The sequence below is a fragment of the Neopsephotus bourkii genome, unplaced genomic scaffold (assembly GCF_033783945.1).
Source record: "Neopsephotus bourkii isolate Nb327-2 ecotype Australia unplaced genomic scaffold, CSIRO-AGI_Nbou_v1 NB_882, whole genome shotgun sequence".
Classification (NCBI taxonomy): Eukaryota; Metazoa; Chordata; class Aves; order Psittaciformes; family Psittacidae; genus Neopsephotus; species Neopsephotus bourkii.
The window spans coordinates 221,965-242,296 of record NW_026901376.1 but is presented as its reverse complement, the minus strand read 5'-3'; the positions used below and the strand labels follow the sequence as shown (position 1 = coordinate 242,296).

General features: G+C 42.0%; 1 protein-coding gene across 1 annotated transcript in view; it reads left to right on the top strand.

Annotated features, from left to right (window-relative positions):
• SDK1 (sidekick cell adhesion molecule 1) overlaps positions 1-20,332 on the top strand; it is a 423,082-nt gene that overhangs the window by 358,120 nt on the left and 44,630 nt on the right. The window contains exons 30-35 of the mRNA XM_061356969.1: positions 1,238-1,439; positions 4,055-4,158; positions 5,866-5,936; positions 10,806-10,941; positions 12,797-12,856; positions 14,827-14,928. Coding sequence (XP_061212953.1) covers positions 1,238-1,439; positions 4,055-4,158; positions 5,866-5,936; positions 10,806-10,941; positions 12,797-12,856; positions 14,827-14,928 — 675 coding nt within the window. The remainder of the gene's footprint in view (positions 1-1,237; positions 1,440-4,054; positions 4,159-5,865; positions 5,937-10,805; positions 10,942-12,796; positions 12,857-14,826; positions 14,929-20,332) is intronic.

Here is a 20,332-nt window from a genome sequence, read left to right as displayed (position 1 = left end):
CTGCTGGCACCGAGGGCTTCCTCCAGCTAATAGCTTACAAGTGTTTGGGCACTGATGTCAGCAAGAGCATGCTGCAGAGAAATGCCAAAACATACAGGAAATGGTTTTAGGGGATGGCAGGGAAATGAAGTGCTCGCCATGTGAGGAATCGGGCAGGCAGAGGTGTGTTTATGGAAACAAGTGCTGATGAAGTTGAATTGAATTGCTTCTCAAAAGCAAGTCACTGTGGTGTCTCCAATCAATTCCTGCTTTATTACATGCCACACATTTTAATCAGAATCAATAATCTTCATGATAAACAATTAAACAATTATTCCTCACTCTATAGAGTTTCTCTATTGAAATCAATGGAGTGCAGAGACACAGTGATGGGAAAGGAGATCTATATAGGAACAGTTGGGGACTGGCATGCTTACACCTGCATTACCATTCCCTGCTTCATCTAAAAGGTGTACGGGTAATTACTCTGGAGAGATCTCTTTTAGCATTGGCACTGGTTTGACTTTGCTGGTTCAAGGTTAGTGGTTATGAAGGGAAAAACTGGGGAGGTCTGGAAGTGAACTGCAGCAGGGGCTCAAGCCCCAGCTCTGCACCATAACCAAGCTTGGGTTTGGAATCAGCAGCAGCAGGAGCTGCTGATGGTTCCCAGTTCCTTGACAGAGTGAGCTGATGCAGGAATTCAGTATCAGATGCAAGTCATGCACTTGGAGTCTGCTACACAGCAGCCTGTTCCAGCTCATCTCTTTCTCTTCTTCATGCCTCAACTGGGGAGCAGCTGGTGGAAAGATGCTACATAGCAGAGGGAGAACATAGTCCCACGGTACCAAGTAGTAAGTAGTTAAACAAGTAGTAAGCACGGGTTAAAAAGTTAACTAATTTACTGGCAAATTCAGTCAAAAGAGCAATTGCAGTACAAGCATAGCTGAGTTTAATTAGAGGTTTCCTTGGTTCACTTGGCTGCTGGTCCTAGTGATTCTTCCTTAACCTGCCAGGCTTAGATCAAGTTTGAGGTCTGTTCCTAGGAAGGTATATATTCAATGGAGACCTTTTGTGCAGAATCAGTTTTACTGATCTTTGCAGTAGAAGGTTAAGGAATGGGATGGCTTTTGTAATTTGGGCAAATCCAACACTTCAGTCTCCTGTGGTGTTACCACTATGAAAATCTGATCAGGCTGTCACATTTTATGTTAGCTTGAATTTCCTCTCAAAGCAGCACCAAACTGTGGTTTACTTGCAGAACGACCAGCACCTCCCAGGCAGGTGATGACCCCCCAGGGTGATGTGACATCACGGAGTCTGCTGTTGGCGTGGGTCCCTGGAAGTGATGGATCTTCACCAATACGATATTTTACAGTCCAAGTGCGAGAACTGCCAAATGGAGACTGGCAAACCTACTCCTCTTCCATCAGCCACGAGGCAACATCCTGCATTATTGAAAGGTACCATATGATCTCAGGCTAGCCTAGAAATTCCATGCTTTCCCTCAGCTTCATAGTCTTTCGGGGCAAGAGAGGTTAAGTGAGGCCACTGCTCCTGTTTTAGGGGTGGTGTTATGAACAGCAGTTGAGAGATTTGGGGAGGGTCATGCAATAAATCTAATTAAAGCTGGACTGCAGTGCATCTTTTTAAAGGCTTTCCTGAAAGCTCAGCACCATAGATAATGTTACTGCGGCTATAAACCATAGGTAGCTACACAATGCTCTGTAAAATACACAACTAGTTAAAAATCCTTTCAGCAGTGACTGGTATTAAAATCCATTCTCAATGCTGCAATGCAATTATCTCTATATAAGCTTTTCCAGATGAAATGAGAACCATTTTTATCTGTATTTTCCATACTGAAGTTTATAGATAGCATCAGAATGTTTAAACTTTGTTACTCAGGCTTCATTATATCCTCAGTGATGCTGTTGTAATTAAACTCCTTGGAACAGCAGTGAAAGCAATTGAATGTCTGTGCAAAGGTACTTGTTTTGCTGTCCATTTCCTCTGTTGATGAGCTAGTACGAATCAGATTATTTCTAAAAGGCCATGAGCTTTTGGAGAATCAAGTATTCAAAGCATCCAGATGCAGATTTTTCAGGTCTGTTAGAAAAATATTAGTGGCTATGGTATATGGCAGCTCACTGGTCATGTGCCAAAAAATACAGATCTAACCATATCCTGGGCTGCATCAAAAGGAGCATGACCAGCAGATCGAAGGAGGTGATCCTGCCCCTTTATTCTGCTCTCGTGAGACCTCACTTGGAGTATTGTGTACAGTTCTGGTGTCCTCAACATAAAAAGGACATGGATCTGTTGGAACAAGTCCAGAGGAGGGCCACGAGAATGATCAGGGGACTGGAGCACCTCCCATATAAAGATCGGCTGAGAAAGTTGGGGCTGTTCAGCCTGAAGAAGAGAAGGCTGCATGGAGACCTCATAGCAGCCTTCCAGTATCTGAAGGGGGCATATAGGGATGCTGGGGGTGGACTCTTCATTAGGGACTGTAGTGGTAGGACAAGGGGTAATGGGTTAAAACTTAAACAGGGGAAGTTTAGATTGGATATAAGGAGGAAATTCTTTCCTGTTAGGGTAGTGAGGCACTGGAATAGGTTGTCCCAGGGAGGTTGTGAATGCTTCATCCCTGTCAGTGTTCAAGGCTAGGTTGGACGAGGCCTTGGGTAATATGGTTTAGGGCGAGGTGTCCCTGCCCATGGCAGGGGGGTTGGAACTTGATGATCTTAAGGTCCTTTCCAACCCTAACTATTCTATGATTCTATGATTCTATGATTGCTATTCTTTTGTCTTAACTGCATAAAAAAATAAAGCTTGTTAATTATAGGTACAAATATAGACCTGATACATTGACCTTGGAGGTCTTACAGCCACCCTGAATTATACACAGTATCTTTCCAGTCAAAACCTGTAAAATCAAGGAAACCAACTATGTCATTTAGACTTGACATTGGCATTACTGAAAGCAAAAGATAGAGAAATAATCTGAGGTTACTCAGATTATTATTCAACGTGCTGTAGGTAAGTAATAGTATCCTAATAGAGTGGCACTATTGAAAGAGATTTCTTCTCCCCCTTGCTAAAAGCATTTTCCTGTCAAAGTCCAGAAGAGAAGCATACAGGTGATGGGAGTGCTGCCCATCAGAATGCATTATCCCTTGCTCTTTAATTATTCCTTCCAAGTAACTTGCATTTGTAGTCAGTATTCTATCTGCCAGCTGATGGCTAGACACTACCAATTAATTAGCTAAATCCCCCATAACTCACAGTTCTGCATTTCTAGCCTTTGCAAGTGACTCAAAATCAGCCTCCCCCCAACCTTCCTGTGCCAAGCCAAGACAGAAGGATCTTTGCAAAGGTTATGTCAGCTGGAAATCACTCTTTGCATATCTTAAAGCACTGCATAGATAAAAGATCTGCAGGGAACCTGTTGTTGCTCTTTTTATTAAATAATCCAGGTAATAGCATTAATTTGAAATTCAGTAGGAATAAAATGCACTTATCAAACAGTATAGTGTAGAGGATTAGCCATAAGGCTGGTGCTCAGAATTTCAGCACCTGTTGTGCCCTGGCTGGCCCTGGGTACATTGCCAAGCTCCTCTCTACTTGTCATCCTCCTCCCTGCATTGAGCATGAGCTGACCCACAGATCTGTTTTGAGGACATCTTAGGCAAAGCTCCTTGAAAGCCAGGTTTCCTGTAGCTTTCCAAGTAGCCTTGGAAAACTTGAATGTCAGCACATCTTGTTCTTTCCAACAAGCCCCAGGCTGCTCCATGAACTGCAACTTCATGGCTGTTTTCAGGAGCCTAACTCAGGTATGAATCCACGAGTGTATTCAGGAACTCAGGCTAATGGAAATCTGAGTTGATGCTGATGGCAGCAAGAGTGCAAACAACTCCAGAGGAAGCTCAGTGAGGCTGCAAAGAAAAGGCAATGTGGAGAAGAGACAAACTGCTCAATGTCTTTAGGTGCCAATGGGCAGGTTCTGTGTAGAGATTTGTTCTGAGGCCTTGTAATGATGCAGAGAGATTTCACCCTTATTTTTGACATTCCACAGCTTGAACCCCTTCACCTCTTACAAACTGCGAGTGAAAGCAACCAATGACATTGGAGACAGTGACTTCAGTGCAGAGACTGAGGCAGTCACAACTCTGCAGGATGGTAAGCAAGGAGGAGAATCACCATGGGATGGGCAATGGGCTTGTGCCTGGGCTTGCTGGATCCGCTGCAATGCATTCTCCACTAGGACTGTGGAGTGAAAATTCTATAGCGAATTCAGTTTTGTTCATAGGAGATTGATACAGGTAGTAATGAGATGTGGCTGAATTAATAGCAGGCAGCCTTAAGTGTCCTGCTGTGTCCTCTCATCATGAATCATACTTTCAGGAGTCTCAAAATGGAATTACGCTCTGTTTGATTGGCTTCCAAACTTTGCGCTAACCATTATCTTTGCAGAAATTGAATAATTTACAAGAGATCATTAAAAAGAAATGCAGAACCGTGCATACATTTGAACAAGTTTCTTTAATTGTTTTCCCACACAAACCGCATCAGTCTGCAATATGGCAAAATTGCTGAGGTATAGGTAAGAAAGAGTATAAAGCTCCTGGAAACACAAGCATTTAATCCTGCAGATCAGGGCTAATAAACTGTGAATGACATTGACAAGGTTTTTATTTTTAGCCTTAGAGATCAGCTTCTAATTCCTTGATTGTATAAAGTCAGTGCCTGAATGCAGAAGTAGCTCTGATGTCTTGAATGAAGAAAGGAACTCTGTGAAGTGTGGGAAAGCATCACTACTTACCCTTGGCCTGGGAAATGGGGTAATACTGGTGTGCATCCATATATATTGTGCTAGGAAGTAACCACTATTTCATGCAGCTCAAGGAACGGCTAGTTAAATATGACACTGAGGTATAAAAACAGGAAACAGTTTTGCAAAGGAATGTTTAAAGAAGGTGGTCTCAAAGTCAGAAAAACAGAGGACAGAGCTCAGGAGTATCCTAAGTTCAAAAAGAGCCTGTGTAATACTTTAATAACATGCCTAGCAGCCTTTTAAATGCATCCTGCCTCTCCCCCTTCCTCAACAGCAGCTGCTGTGTCAGTGCAGGCTGGAACTAATGAGGCAGCACCGACTGTTTCAGAATTTAAGATTTTATTTTCAATTCTCTTTGAATTTAGTTACAGTGGATCCAGAGTTGTGCTTGGCCTCCTCACAATGCAACAGGGAAATGCTGGGAAAGCTTCTCACCTTCTTACAAACTACATTTATTCTGCTGAGCAAACCTGGTTCTGCCACTAGAGCATTGCACTGTGGAGGGCTGTGAGCTCCTGATAAGCCGTATTTGAGCTGCTCTGGTGTGTGGGGGGGTGTGCTGTAGGCCGTGGGCATAGGAATGGGTTAATCCATAGTAAATCAGGCTGTCCTACCTAAAATAGCCTCTGATGATGTGACACAGAGCCCTGAAAACAAGGTGGGCTTGCCCCAGCTGGGGCAAAAATATCATGGAAAATTTGGGAGCAGCTTGCTGAAACTTCCATGCAGCTGGTTTAACTTCCTTTCAAATGTGTATCCAGTTGTTTACGAGTAACTGGCATGCTGCAGCTCCCTCCAGATTTATGCCCTTAACTTTTCTCCTGTTCCAAGTTGCCAAGGCCACAGGTAGAGCAAGGAATGTATGGGAAGTGGCTGGCTTCTGCCCAGATTGCAATAGTCATATACACCACATTGCTTTTGAGACCCACCATGTAGTAACTGGGATAGGAGATTTTCTTCAGCAGTGAAGAAAGAGAACCTGATGAATAAAAGCCATCCTTTTTCCACCCTGATGTTATAACTGCTTTGGTTACCTCTTATTTCTTGTTTAGTTCCAGGTGAACCACCCAGTTCTGTGTCAGTAACTCCTCATACGACTTCATCTGTCCTTGTGCAGTGGCAGGTAAGTAACATGAAAAGTTTTGATGTTTCTGGAGCAATTTTTTGGCTGCTTTGACTTGATGGTACAGTTCAAGGGACATTTTCTTCAGCTTGGAAGTATTGTTGTAAAGTTGAAGGACTGCAGCTACTTTCTTATTTTTCTGATCATGGCATGCATTGTAGCACTGGATGGAAATTTCTTGCAATTGCTGCTACTTTGTGTCCCATGAAGGGAAGCTTGAGAGTTAACAGAGTTTCTGTAGGGATGCCCAAGATCATTCCCTGTACAGATTCGGCTGTCCTTCCATTGATATCAATAGATGTGCTGCTTTACACTGAAAACATTTAGCAAAGTGTGGAATTGGTAGAGATCAAGTAATCAAAAGCCGCTCCTGTCGCATACTCCCTCCTTCAGCTGCTGAAATAATCAGAAGTGCTTGCTGTGCCTGAGATCCTGTTCGTACCTGTGAGGAACTCCACATGCCCTTTTGGCTCTTTGAGGGCTAAAATCTGAGATTTCTTCAGAGAAAGGAAAGGAAGTTTGAGCTCTTAGTGACATCTCTGAGTTGGATATGAAAGTATTCATGCCAAGTGTGCGTTTTATACAGACATTTCCTCTGCCTTCCTTTATCTTTCAAAAGTGGCCTCCTGGGAGATGCTGGAACATTTTGTGACCCCAGTGCCTGGGGCTGCTTTTTGCAGAGTGAGCATTAATAGAGGGAACCCAGTGGGGTACTGCGCATTATCCATAACCTATCCTGGAAAGCCTTTGCCCACCCTGCTCTTGGGACAGTGTCCCACACACATAATAAGGATAACTTTGGACAGATTACATTATGGTGAAAAATGTACATATGCATTTACAGTACAGATGGGGCTCCTTGCATTTTTGGAAGAAAAATATATGTATGAGGGTCTGTTTATTGCTATGCAGCAACACTTTAAAAATATGCCTGGCTGTACTGCAGGCTTCCTGGCCCAAGTTCATGCAGCATAATACTGAGCAGCAGCATTGCTTACAGCATGTTGAATAAATAGGAGATATGTTGAACAGTTTTACCAAAGGAATTGTGGAGAGATGTAAATCTACCATCCCACCTAGTAATAAAAGCCCCCAGTGAAGGAAGAAAGGTATACCAGGAGGGGACAGAGGATGTGAGGCATGATATACTGCAGAAAGAAACATTCCCCCAACTGACTGATTATTGGTGTGTAGTTAATGTGAAATAGATGGTTGTTTAGGTAATTGGATGCTTTTTATTTCATGAAAATGAAACGGGGTTGTTGTGCCAGAGCCTTCTCAAGGGAGTTGTGGGTGATTATATGTCATTACTACGTGTGTATTAATAGGTCCTGGTAATTCCACTTTACTATATTTTTCAAATAAACAAAAATCTTCAAGTCCCACAATAGCCTCCAATTAGGAGAAAGTTTCACAACAGTGCCTAAGAAATAATGTAAACTGAAACCAGCACTCGAGCTAAATGGGGAGTAGATTTCTGAGCAAAGCTACATTTTTAACTTGGAGCTGTGTTAATAATTCACCAAACAAACTGGAGATGCACTATCTGGGCTTTCAGCTGCTGGGTCCAATCACTCCATGATTTTTAAATTTCAAGTAGAAGAAAGCAAGTAATTTCCATTGAGATCTGTGGTATCAATAATGCAAGGTTAGTTCAGATGTTCTGGAGGATGTTGCGGTTAACATCAGGATCGTGTAGTTCTGCTTCTACCTTAGAGAAAACAATTATTCAAACTTACATTTTAGTCTTTTTTTCTTTCTTTCTTTTTTTAAAACAGCACGAAAATGTTTCTCTTACTTCTGTACAACATTACAGGCTGCCACTCATAATCATTTTACCTATTTCAGCAGATCCCTCAGGCCTTCCTGCAAACCCCTAAATAATCCATTACATCAAAAGCAGAGTTTTGTCCATGAAAGACAGATAGGAATGGGAAGACCTGACCTTTTAGCAGAGTACCCTTTTCAGGAAGGAATTATCATTTCCATGGCAAGGAGAAAGGCAGTTTTCAAGCCATTTATTTTCTAAGCTTTCCTGTCCTAAATTTAAAGGAAGGAAAAACTGGAGAAACACATGAAAGCATAAGAAAACAATGCTTGCTATCAACAAATCAGTGTTGTACCACAATGAGGGATTAAGCTTTATCTGTTAGGTAGTTATATGGCAGAGCAGAGGGTAACAATCTCTTTCTCAGCTTCGGCAGTGTTTTCTTTTTAGGATTCTGTTGGAGACTCCACCTCAACCTTTATTATTATTATTATTATTACAAATATATTAATAGTTAAAATAGGAAAAGACTTTGGGTCTTTCCAAGAGCACCTTCCTTCTAGGTAACAATTACCTGAAACACAAATCCATGGAATGGTCACTGTATTTTTCATTGTGTGAAGTTTATTTCCATGCTGGATAGGCTTTGTTTTCTTGCAGCCTCTCTTCTCCTTTTGGTGATGCACTCAAGTTGTATCCTGGTAGGATAGTGCTTCCCTCTAGCCTGTCTGGAAAAAGCACCTCATGCTTTGTGTTGTGACTTCTCCCTGCCCGGATAGAGGGAGGCAAGGATTTTGCTGTGTTGTGGAGTCCTTCTCTGCTACGGCATCATCAGAGCTAAAGCAACTTCAGTATAATACAGAAAACCAAAGAAGAAAGCCAGAAGAATGGAAAAGAAAACAAGGATCATGATAGATACATGAGTCATTTCCGGTAAACCAGATCTCATCTTCTTCACCTTGCAGGGGAGAACATTTCAGCTGGTCCATGAGCGATCGTGTCATCAAGCAGACCTGGCAAAGGCTGTCGCTTTGTTTGGTCTATTTGCTTAGTCTCTTGGACAAGGGGGCTTAATCTGAGACTAGGAAAGGCTGTTGTACAAGAGGTTGATTTATTTGCCTTGTACAATGGAGCCTGAGAGGGAATATGATTGCCCTTTTCAAAATACATCACAGGTGTAAACACCCCTTAGGGAGAAGAACAATATAACCCAAAAGGCAATGTTAGCACAGTAACAAATGGTTATAGACTAGCTATGAATTATTTAGATTGGAAATTAAATGAAGGTTTCTAACCACCCAGGTAGTGAGGCTTGGAACAGCTTTCCAGTAGGAATACTGGGAAACAGGAAAATCACCATATTTTTTGGTGGAATTTCTGATTGTGAAATGGACTTTGAGAAGGTGACTTTCTGCAGTCTTGAAGGCCTAGTCCTGATGATTCCTGAGGTCTCTCACAATCTTCATTCCTAGGTCATTCTGTAAGGCAGATGCTAAATAACAGTGAAAGGTGGTCAGGGCTTCTCCAAAGGATAGAGCATAATAATGAGCATAAAATGATGATGAATGAGGTTCTCCAACCATGCAGAGCAAGTACAGCAAGATCTTAGGACTACTGGACTGCTTTCAGGAGGCTCTGGGCAGGACAACTGCCAAAGAAGGCTGCTTCTTGCAGGAGTATTTCTTCTCCTTTACCTGGTAGCTGTGTAGCTTTTTTACACACTGCTTCACATAATTTTCTTTTTTGGTTTCCATAAACTGCAATCTTTCTACTTAATTCCTTCAGCCAAAGCAAAGCTTCTGCCCTGAGACAGGACTGCCTGCGCTGTCCTCTTGCCATCATAATGAAGTAATGGAAAATTCTTGTCATTTCTGGAAGTAGAATATTAGGTTATTACCAAATATCTTCCCCCTTTCCTAGTCTTCCTTTCTTCATTAAAATTACATGTGGTATTACATTGTATTGTGACAGCGTTTCAGACCAGCGGTTAATTCCACATTGGGCTGGTTTTCCTTAGTAGTGTTCTCAAGACTGCTAGGGATCTTTCTGGATTAAAGGTGAGATCATCATTAAAATCCTTTTCATTTATACTTTCAGCCTCTTAAATTTCAGTACAAGAATCTTTAGAAGATAAATGGCTCAGGGCATCTTTTCTTCTCTGCAGTTCTTAGCCTGTATTAGACTCATGAAAGTAATTTTTTTCACCAAACATAAAGAATCCCCTGCTTGTCTCTATTTAAGCAAGCCATTCAGACAAAAATCTCCTTTTCAGTGTTCTGGCTGTGTATCTCTATCTGAAGGAAGATGTGAGGGGCTGCTGATAATCCTTACTGAGGTACTATGTCTTTGAGTATCTTCCAGCATGTTGCAGAAGGAAAAAACCCTCATTTCTGGGTCAGCTCTGTGGTCATACATCCTGTACTGCTCCAAGCTGTTATGGGGGAGACCTGGGTTTGCCTGTGGGATTGGACCTATGCAATACACCAGAGTCCATTATACTGTGACTCTTCTCTAAATACCTGTCTGCGGCTACTAGATGTATTTTCATCTTCCTAATCATAGCTGGAATACACCAATTCTTTGTTATTTTCTCATGTCTTTTCAGTAAAATCATGCCAAATGAAGAGTGTTGTATGAACAGTCCCCATGGGAAATAACCACTATAGAAATGCTGTCTTTGACAAAATAATTACTTTTGTCTCAGAAGAAGTGAAATACTGTTTTGCTGTTCCACTGTTGGTGGCCAGTGCTATGCACTTTCAGGGGCATGCTTATTTATGTTCTTTGTCACACACAAGTTTCTTTGCACCAAGAAGGAAAGGAGCTTAGCTCTTAGTGTAGCGCATCAGGTGTCAGTCTTGAATAAAGAGCCTTTTGTAACTGCCACAGCTGAGTGAAATCATCAAAGTTCCCTTTAACTTATGTTTTTCAAATCACAGAACCTTTGATGCTGTATATTCCCTGTATATTATTCATGTCTGTTTTCACCAGAGAGCACTATGTCCCTTTACAGAGGACCAGTGTCAGCTACTGCCTCTTGTGATGGATGTTTGTTGCAATGCTCATCTTAACAAGCCTGTTCTTATGTGAATGTTTTTCAGCCACCCAAAGTTGAGAGTCTAAATGGCTTGCTCTTGGGATACCGGATCTACTATCGGGAGCTGGATTATGACACTGGACCTGGAACAGAAACCAAAACCATCCAGAGCCCTTCAGCTTTAAGAGCAGAGCTCACACGTAAGCCTGTGTTTTGGACCTTGTAATATCCCAGAATGGTAATCTGTCATTATGCCAAGCACTGTATGCTCTCTTGCCCCATGGAAGTAACACAGTTATGTCTAAGAGTGCTTGGGATAATCTAGCTTTTACAAACTCAGGCTGAAGATTCTGGAAAATGGTTGTAACTTCTGTCTGATCAGTATCACTTGTAATGGTACACGCTAATCTATGCCAGCATGCTCAAACTGATGTTCTGTCCCCCGTATAGCCTCTGATTTCCTGCTTTCTGCTACCTCCATTTGATGATTACCCTGGTATACTTTGTTCTGCCATCAGTCAAAAGAGAGAGTTCATTTTCCTCAGCTGGGAACCTTTTTCTTTCATGTTATTTTTTAGTAGTTTTTATAAATTGACAGTTTGGTTTTGTAGTATCAGAAAACAGATGAGGAGAAATGTTAAACAGAATTTTTACAATTTCAAAGTGCTTGTCCCTACTTTGGAAGTAAATAGCAAAAATGAGCAAGAATTTTAAGGTGCATGTTTGCCATGTTAGTCACTGGGATTTTTTGGCTCACATGGAAGGAAGGTGCAGAGGAATGCTAGAAAAATGAAAAGGATTTTTAGACAAAAGCTAGAAAGGAAATCAGAGGGAAGAATGGGCAGAATAAGATGATTTGAGGCAAAGATGTGAGCACTCAGTAGCCTGACAGATATATATGGTCCAGGAATGAGACATACTCACAGAGGGGGCAGCTTTTGTACTGCTTGATGTGGAATATTCAGAATAAGATAATACTCCAAGAGCAGCAGAATAGGGTTGAGTGAGACTATTCTAATACCTTAAATCCTCTTCCATGTTTCCCTGAGCCCATAAAAGTGGTTTCTACAAAGGGAGAGTAGTTTGTATGGGGGTATGGAAAAAGTGGATGCTTTAAATATAACATAAGCACCTAACTCTGACCTCACTTATGCAGTCAGTGCTGAATGAGACTTCTCGACTGCACACAGTTTTAACCAGGAGAGGGTGGAGATGTAAAGCTCCTACAGGTATAAGTATTCATAAGGGATTTTTCCAGACAAAAGCTGACTATGTATATAATCATGAAATAATGACTTTGGATGTTCTCTAGTCTCACAAGCCAGGGAGCCTGTGAAACCTACTGGTTTCCTATCTTCCCTCTTCTTGGCTGGCCCTGCAGCTATGTTCATAATAGCTGTAGAGTAGAAAAAAATGCGCTGTACTCCGCCAGGAAGTCAAGAGAGAGAAAGGGGTGGAGAGAAGTGTATTTTAAGAGGAATTTCCCTCTTTCTCCTCATAATATGACAATCCTCACCTTAACACCTCTGTTACTGACTGACCTGCAGTTTTGCACAGCTTAGCATATTATTACAATTCACTCACAGCAGGAATACTGAATTCTGTAAGTGAAGCTGTGGGGAATCTAACACACATTTAAAGAAACAGGTCCTGTTCTATTGTAAGTGTTGGCTTTTTGTGGTCCACATTCCAGGTCTTTGCAGATCTTAAGGTTTTGAATTTTGCGTTTGAGAAGTGAGGAGGCTGAGAATTTGCCCCCATAAATGGTTTCCTTTTTCCACATTTGTTCTATTTAATATAGGTGTCAGAACATTTCTGTGTTGTATATTTGTGAGATTCTCTGTTTGAGGAGGAAATGAAACATCCCCGTGTGAGTGACATGCTTTTGATGTATTATGAGAGAGTGATGTGATTTTATTGCCCTTCAAGGTATAGTCCTAAAGCTCAAACTGTGTATGTGTGTGCTGCATCATTTGCCTCTGTCTGCTGTACATCATTTGCAATAACTATTTCCTTGCACTGTAACAAGCTTTCTGCTTTGCTTACCCTGAATAGCCCAAAGCAGCTTCAAGACAGTGAACAGCAGCTCTGCATTAACGACGTATGAATTAACACGTAAGTGCATATTGCCTTTAGATGAGACTCTTTGTAATGGTTCAAAATACACTACAGGCAAACTCCTATGGTTGTCCTCAGTGGATCTAGTAGAAATCAACACAGATTAATGATTCTGCTTCTTTGAGCTTCTTTTTCTTTAAGCCTTAGCGTTCCCTACATCAAGAGGCACTGATGATGCAAGTAGGTAGCTGTTGTAAAAATGTGGCTGCTGGGAAGGTAAAACATTATTGACTGTAACAACCCAGTATTGCTGATGCTAAATGAATTTTGATTCGCTTGCTACATATTTTGCAGTCCATCTGAGTTTAGCTGCATCACATCATTAGTCCTGTGATTCAAGCATTGCGATGCTCAGGCATTCTGTGGAGTAGGAGTCCAGTTTAGAGTGAGCCCAATGAATTTATGTGCATCTCCAGAGGTGTTTTCAATTGGAAATGAATAAAATAGCATTCGACAGAGTTAAAAGGCAAGTTGCTTTGTGGTGATGATGGTTCACTAGATAGGTTTTGCCCAAGGCTTTTGAGTCACAGATTGTGATGAGCTAAAAAAAAAAAATGAAGCCCTATCCCCACTGAAACTTGCATGCATGAACTCTCATGTGTTCCATTTTCATCCACATCCTGTTAACACTAACATCTCCCTTCTGACTTTTCATGGCAGCAATTAAAGTTTCCCTGTACAAGCTACCCAGCACTATATCTTATATATATTACTGGGGTTTGTTTATTTGTTTGTTTACAAACTTAGTAGCATTACTGCTCATGTGCTTGCTCCATGTTTTGCAGTCCATCTGAGTTTAATGGTATCACATACATCAGATATCATTTGTAGTGTGCGTGAGACAGGGGAATGATGCTGGACTATGAGTCACATACAGGAGCACAACAGTTGTAAACACTTCCATGAAACTGAATTTGATGAATTTGTATCATTAAGCTTATTGAACCTTGCCAAACTGATGGCATACTGTCAGCCACAGAGTTAAAGGTACTATCTGATTCATAAATAGCAGCGGATATTATTGGCAAAGGGAGAAACTTGGACCCCTGGTCATGTGTGTCTTAATCAGTTCAGTGCTCATCTAAATCGGGCAATTTATATTATTGATCTCTCCCTTACTCTTAATTTCACTGCTAAATATTGTGGCTGATAAATATTTGTTAGGATTGATTCTTTCATCCTGAAAAAGCAAAGTCTGAAACTGCTCAGGCGCTGCCTCCCCTGCTGACATTGACATGATTTCTCCTTCACCCTTGTTTGCATCTGTTAATTACCCTCATACAATTGGGTTCTCTAGATCTGTTCACACTGCTCTCACTCTCCTACCTCATCTGTCAGAGTAATTTCTGTATATCGGCAAAGAAATTGGTTGCCAAATTGAGTCTAGACTCCAAATTCTCCTTTCTCTTTGTGATTGATGTTCAGGCTGTGGTCACTTTGAAGAAGAGGCACCCATGCAGTACTTCAGATGGGATGCCAGGTTCCCCACTGCAGATCTTCTGCAGCCTGCTTCAGCCGTGACATTCTTGAGGCATGCAGTTGCTAAATGAATCCTTAGGTCAAAGTCCCTGGGGTTAGGCAAAGGCTTGAAGCCACTTTTCTATCACGAGATTAAAATGAGCCTGTAAAGCTCATTCAAAGCAAAGTCCTGCCTTCTTGTGTCATTGAAAATGACCTGGCAGTATTCTTCTAGCTAGTTACTCATCAGGAATGATTCTTCCTACTGAAGCAACAATGTGAAGAAACACTGGAAAATCCTGCCATTTCATTCCAAAGATCTTTCATAATTACTCAAATCCTGCAGTGATGTGTGAGTTAAGGAAGGAAGTAGGTGTTGCATCATTGTACTGTTCTAATGCCGTGTTTCACAAGAGGGAAGTCTGGTGATAAAGAGGTGATGGAGTCTAGATAATATAAATAATATTCTATAATATGTAATAGAATAATGAAATATTTTACCTTTGCAGAGTTGAAGAAATACAAGAGATACGAAGTATTAATGACAGCATATAATATAATTGGTGAGAGCCCTACCAGCGCACCAGTGGAAGTGTTTGTGGGTGAAGCAGGTAGGTAAAGGAAAATCAGTTTATTATTACTCTTTTTTTAAGTTACCAGAATGTTTTAGTATTCTCCAGAGAATATTCGGTATTTGTCCCAGAAAAGGGATGGTGAAAAATTCCCAGTCATGATCACTAACAGTTTCTTTTACCGTCCTCTCCAGGAGTAGGTTGTCACTGACAGTTCCTTGCCATATGAAAGCCAGTGGGTCTACACAAACAAAGGGAGAAAAGGCATTTGAAAGAAAGAAGAGAAAATCTGTTTGGAGTTGCAGGAGGATGACTGTTCATACCAAATTAGCTTGAGGGAAAAACTGACTCAAGTTAAAGAAGTGAAAAGTGGAGCACAGGGAAGCCACAAGGGAAAAGAAACAAAACTACAAAACAAGGGAGGCTTGGAAAGCTGCTTCTTTTATTTTATAACCCTCTGTGTAGAGACACTGGCTGTGTGGAGACATATAGCCTGCGTGCCTGTGCCACACCTTGCTGTATTTCTATCCTCTTGAAGTCAAATAGACACTATGTCTAGTTTACTGCTAGCTTTGGAGGCATAGATGATGATTACACTCAGGAACACGCAGACTTTACAGCTGCACTCAGCCTCTACAGAAGCTGAGGGTCAGTGGCACTATTCATGCCTTTGCTTATTCTGGGTCTACTGCATGAATCCAGGCTGTATTTATGAAATGTAACTTGTCCATCATGTTAAAATCCCTCCATTGAAAGGCTGGAGGTGGAAATAAGGATGAGACAGTTAACCAGACACATTCTTTGAATGCTTTGTGAAACTGGTGTTTTTGCAGAGTCCAAATAACCTTCAGCTGAGTCTGTTCTGGGTAACTCTACCCAGAGAAGCGCAGGACTGGAATAGCTGATGTCTTCTTCACAGCCACAGCAGCAGTGCTGTATTTATGGTGACCCCAGCTGGAAAGGAGCTGGTGCTGAAATAGTTGTTAGTTATGGTATCAATTTCTGCAGCAGTATCTTTTGAAGCTTAGAACAAGTATAGGCAACACACACCCTCCTGTTGTTCACTCTGCCGCCGTGAAGGGATCTGATTACACTTCTGTTCTTCTGTCTCAAGGCTAGGATGTAGAAGCTATCAAACCCAGCAATAATTCATTTTATTCTTATTCATTAAATATTCTATTGCTGAAAACTAAGCAAAGCACATCTTTTTTAAACCCTACTGCACATTTTTTAAACTCTACTTAACCTTTTCATTTCAAATATGGTGAAACATTCGCTGTCTGCCTCTGAAAACATCATAAATTAATCAGAGCAGCATGGTTCTGCAGACAGCTGGCAATATTTACATCTTTTTCTAGTTTGCTGCTGCTCTTACTTGTGCAACTGCAGTGAAGAAAGCCCCAAGTGGAGACAACTGTAGCTGGCTTCAAAATACATTTTTTGTTTCAGAGCTCAGTATCTCACTGCTGCAAATGGACCAGCACATGCATTTATACAGATGTACACAGCACAGAAAGTCAGCTGGGGAAAACAAGGAAATGCTGATACATCGTGTCTTTTAATCCCACTGTCCAGGTCTTCCTTATTGTAACTCAGATAGGGAACAAGGCAGTGGAAGGAGCCAAACTTGGGAGGAAACTGATACATCCAGGAGACTTTTTTTTCGCATGCAGGACTGGTGTATCTGAAGTTTTAGAATGACTCTGATGGATCCTGGAGATCCTGGATTTACCTCTGGTTAGGGACAATCCAGGTTCATGTGGTAGAAAATGATGAATGTAAGCTCTTCCTGCCAATTTTCACTCTTGTTGTGTGAAGTTATTACACTTTGTTATAGAACTGCCTCTTCCACCTCCAGAACTGGCTGTGATTTATACTGTGAGTAAAGTGATTGGAGCTGGTATTGCAATTTAAGTTTCAAATTGATTTGTGACACCTTTGAGTTTAAGCGTGCTGTGGAAATACAAGTTTTTTGTTGTTATTGTTTGCTTGATGTTCTTACCCATGGTAAAGGCAGTTAAGCAGTAAGCTGGAAAAAATGGGTCTGCTTAGCTTCAGCAACTGGAGCATCCATGTTAAAAATAGAGAAAACCGGCCCAATAAACAAGTGCTGACAACACAGGCATAGATAGCACTGAACACAAAATGACTGAAGGGAATCAGTCTCCAGGCTGAAAGCCCCATATAGCATGTATCTCAGTATTGTTAAATAGTGCTTCCTTCTTCCATATGTGTTCCAGTAATTCAGGTGGGTGCAAGAACATTCCTCTCTCAGTTGTAAAAAGAATATACAGCACTTGCCTTTGGGAAAGTGCGCTGGGTTTAGGCCAGCTCAGTCAAATACCCAATACTGTGCAGTTCTGGTTGGTGTTTCATACAGTGTGGGGCACCTGGGAATAATACAGAGGGTTGATGGGCTGTTCAGCTTCTGTGTCTGGTGCAGACAGATGAATGGTGCAGAAGTGTGTCTAATTCCTTGCTTCCTCCTTTTCCTCTCCTCTGTTAGACTGGAAGATTTTGCTATCCTCATATATGGATTTTTACAATAAAAGCTCCAGTAATGGAACCTCCTGACAAATTTGGAACAAAAAAACATTAAAACCAACCTTCTGCCAGATTGGCCAATCAAACAAAAAACACCCAATGGGAAGGTTCCCTTAAGTCCTGGAGTGCCATTGAGCTCTACCCTATTCAACAGCCTCCCCTGGCAGCCCAAGTTCTCAGGTCTCATTTGCTTCTGACTGATGGGCAGGGGGAGATTTGGAAAGAGAACAACCTGCTCATACACAACAGGCCAGACCTGAGTAACAGACCTCTGTATCCTGACTTGCCTGGTGAATAAGGGAGCTGGATGAAAGTGGTTTGGGTTTGGGGGATGTGGTATGGAGCAAAACCTTTTTCTTTTTTACAGTAGCCCATAAGATCAAAGGCTCAAAATCGAGTTCTGCCTGAATGTTTGCAAAACTCACTGGCATGGAGAGCAATTCTTCCTTATGTCAGGAGAGTGGGCTGGGACTCCTTGTGCTTAGCACAGCTAGGAAGGATGTGCTGCCTGCTCAGTCTGAACAGAGCCAGTTCCTTCCCCCACCTGCCTCAAGCATCTGGATCTCCCTCTTCCACAGACTAGAAGATTCTTGTAATTTTGCCTTTCTAGAGCTGGCTGCAGCTCTGCCCTGCTCATTAGAGAACCATGTGCATCTCCTGACAAATGACAGAAAAATTGAAAGCCACCACTTGCAGAAATTAGGAAGGGAGTCACAGCCCCACTGGCAAACCCCCTTCTCGCCTTGTTAATTCATTTAACAGTTCAGCTGTCAGGGATGCTGGCTTTGATTGGAAAGGCAGTGAGTGTTCAGCAAGAGGCTGGGTACTGATATTCATTCCAGCCCTAAATGCAGCTGCTACCAGAGGTGCTGTTCTGCTCAACTGAAATTAAGACTCTGTTAGAGCAGCCACTGTATCAAGAGCTTTATTCTACCAGGTTGCTGTCACTATCTGATTGTGTGGTGGGCACTGGAGTTGGGGAGAGTCCACCACCTGCATTTTAATTAAAGAGGTTGGGGCAGGCGTGCTTCACCTAATCTGGGAAGGTGAATAAAATGGAAGGTAGCAATACAAATCCTCTGCTAATGAGCCTGCAGCCTCCAGTGCGTCTCCCATATACTCAAAGCTGCCTTGGATGAAAAATAGTGGAATTCATAATTTCTTCCAGCAGCTGTTGCCAGAGGAGAGTGTGTGTGCACGGAGAGGAAGTAGCAGAAGGGGTGAAGTGCACCCAGAGACACTAGCCTTTAAACTGGTTGTAAATCCATTTGTGTGAAGAGGGGAGTGACTTGTGTCATTATAACGGATGGTGACATTGGTGACCTTCAGAATTCACAAGAAATGATGAGGGTGGTTTGTTGTTGTTGTCTTTTTAATAATGACCTCTGAATGCTGGTAGAGCAGTGGGAAAGACAAGCAGTAAGAAGAGCTGGGAGACAAATCCCCTTCTTAGAAGTCAGCTGTTGAAATGCTGCCTTGGTTGTACCATTATCTTTCAGAAAAGGTTTCCTGGCTGTCTTGCTTTCTTCCAAGTGAAATTGTAGCTTGGAAAGGAACAGGAGTGGGACAGGTGGTCAGCTGCTTCTCACCTCTCTTTTCTTACTGTCTTAGAAAACCTGAGTCTACCTCTTGGTGCAAATCTACCAGATACCAAAGCAAATGTCCCACTGTTACCTGCAGTTATCCTCTGCCCTTCTGCCTGCAGCTCCACACCTGTTCCTGGAGCTTACAGACTTTATTTTGTTTACCATAGCTGACATATGTAGAGAAACTCTGCTCTGCCAGTAGCATCAGGGGACACACTCAGAGCTGCCTGACCATCTCCAGCATTTTACAGGCAAGAAATAAAAACCATCTGGAAAACTCCAAGGCCAAAGATAGTGATTTAGGTTTTCCTCCTAAGGAGGAAAGAGTAAGGAAGCAAAGACTTAACTCCATGCACCTGGCTCCCCTTTATAAACTGCTTCTAGCAAAGAGCTCTTGTCCCTTCTTACCTGATTGTCTGTGCTTGGACTATGTCCCTTTGTCTCTCATGCTAATGCCAGAGAAGGTTGTCAGAACAAGGCTTCTTTGTCCTTCAGTGTTTTCATCTCTTTCTGAAGGCCTCGCTGTCTTCGTGTGTTCATACAAAATACCCTAATTGGTGTCACCTCTCCATCATAGGTTACTCTAGGGAGTCCCTCAGCACTACATCCTTTTCTTGTATAGCACAGAAGCTTTATTTCCTTCCCTTTCCTGAATGTAGCTGAGAAGATGCTGTGCAGAGAAGTCCCCTGTGCTTCCTTGTTAGCAGCCTACAAGAGGAATGACAACATTTCAGTGCATTAGAGCTGGCAGCTTCCATCAGTGTGCTGTGGCCCCCTTAGCTGTTTTGTCCTATCTGTTTGGGACACGTGGGCCATGTCTCTCAGTGGCCCACTGTGTGTATGCAGATAGGAAGCATGTTGCTGCTGGCACAGCTGGGAGAACTGGATGGGCATTTCCATCCCAGATGCCACTGGAAGAGGGAAGAAGGAGGATTATGGCCATTTCACATAAGTGAAATTTCACATCGTCTAAGTCCTGTCAGCCTAGGGACAGTATTTTCCCTTGATAAACAAAAGGGGATGGAGAAAAGCTATTGGAAAGTAGTATCATAAATAACTTTGTGCTTTTACTTCCTCAAACTTTAAACAAAGGGAGTTGACCTTCCTTGGCATTTTAAAAGCACCAAGACTTTGAAATGTTCAGGTATTTACCTTTTAATTGTTGACACTTCTGAGCATCAGCAAAAGGCTACTTTTGCAGGGTAGCAGAGTGTTTAAGACATTGGTCTCCTTTTCGCCTCCCCTCAGTCTGGAGAGCTGTTCAAACATTGTGCTCAGTTGTGAATGATCTTTAAGCAGCTGTTCTGAAAATG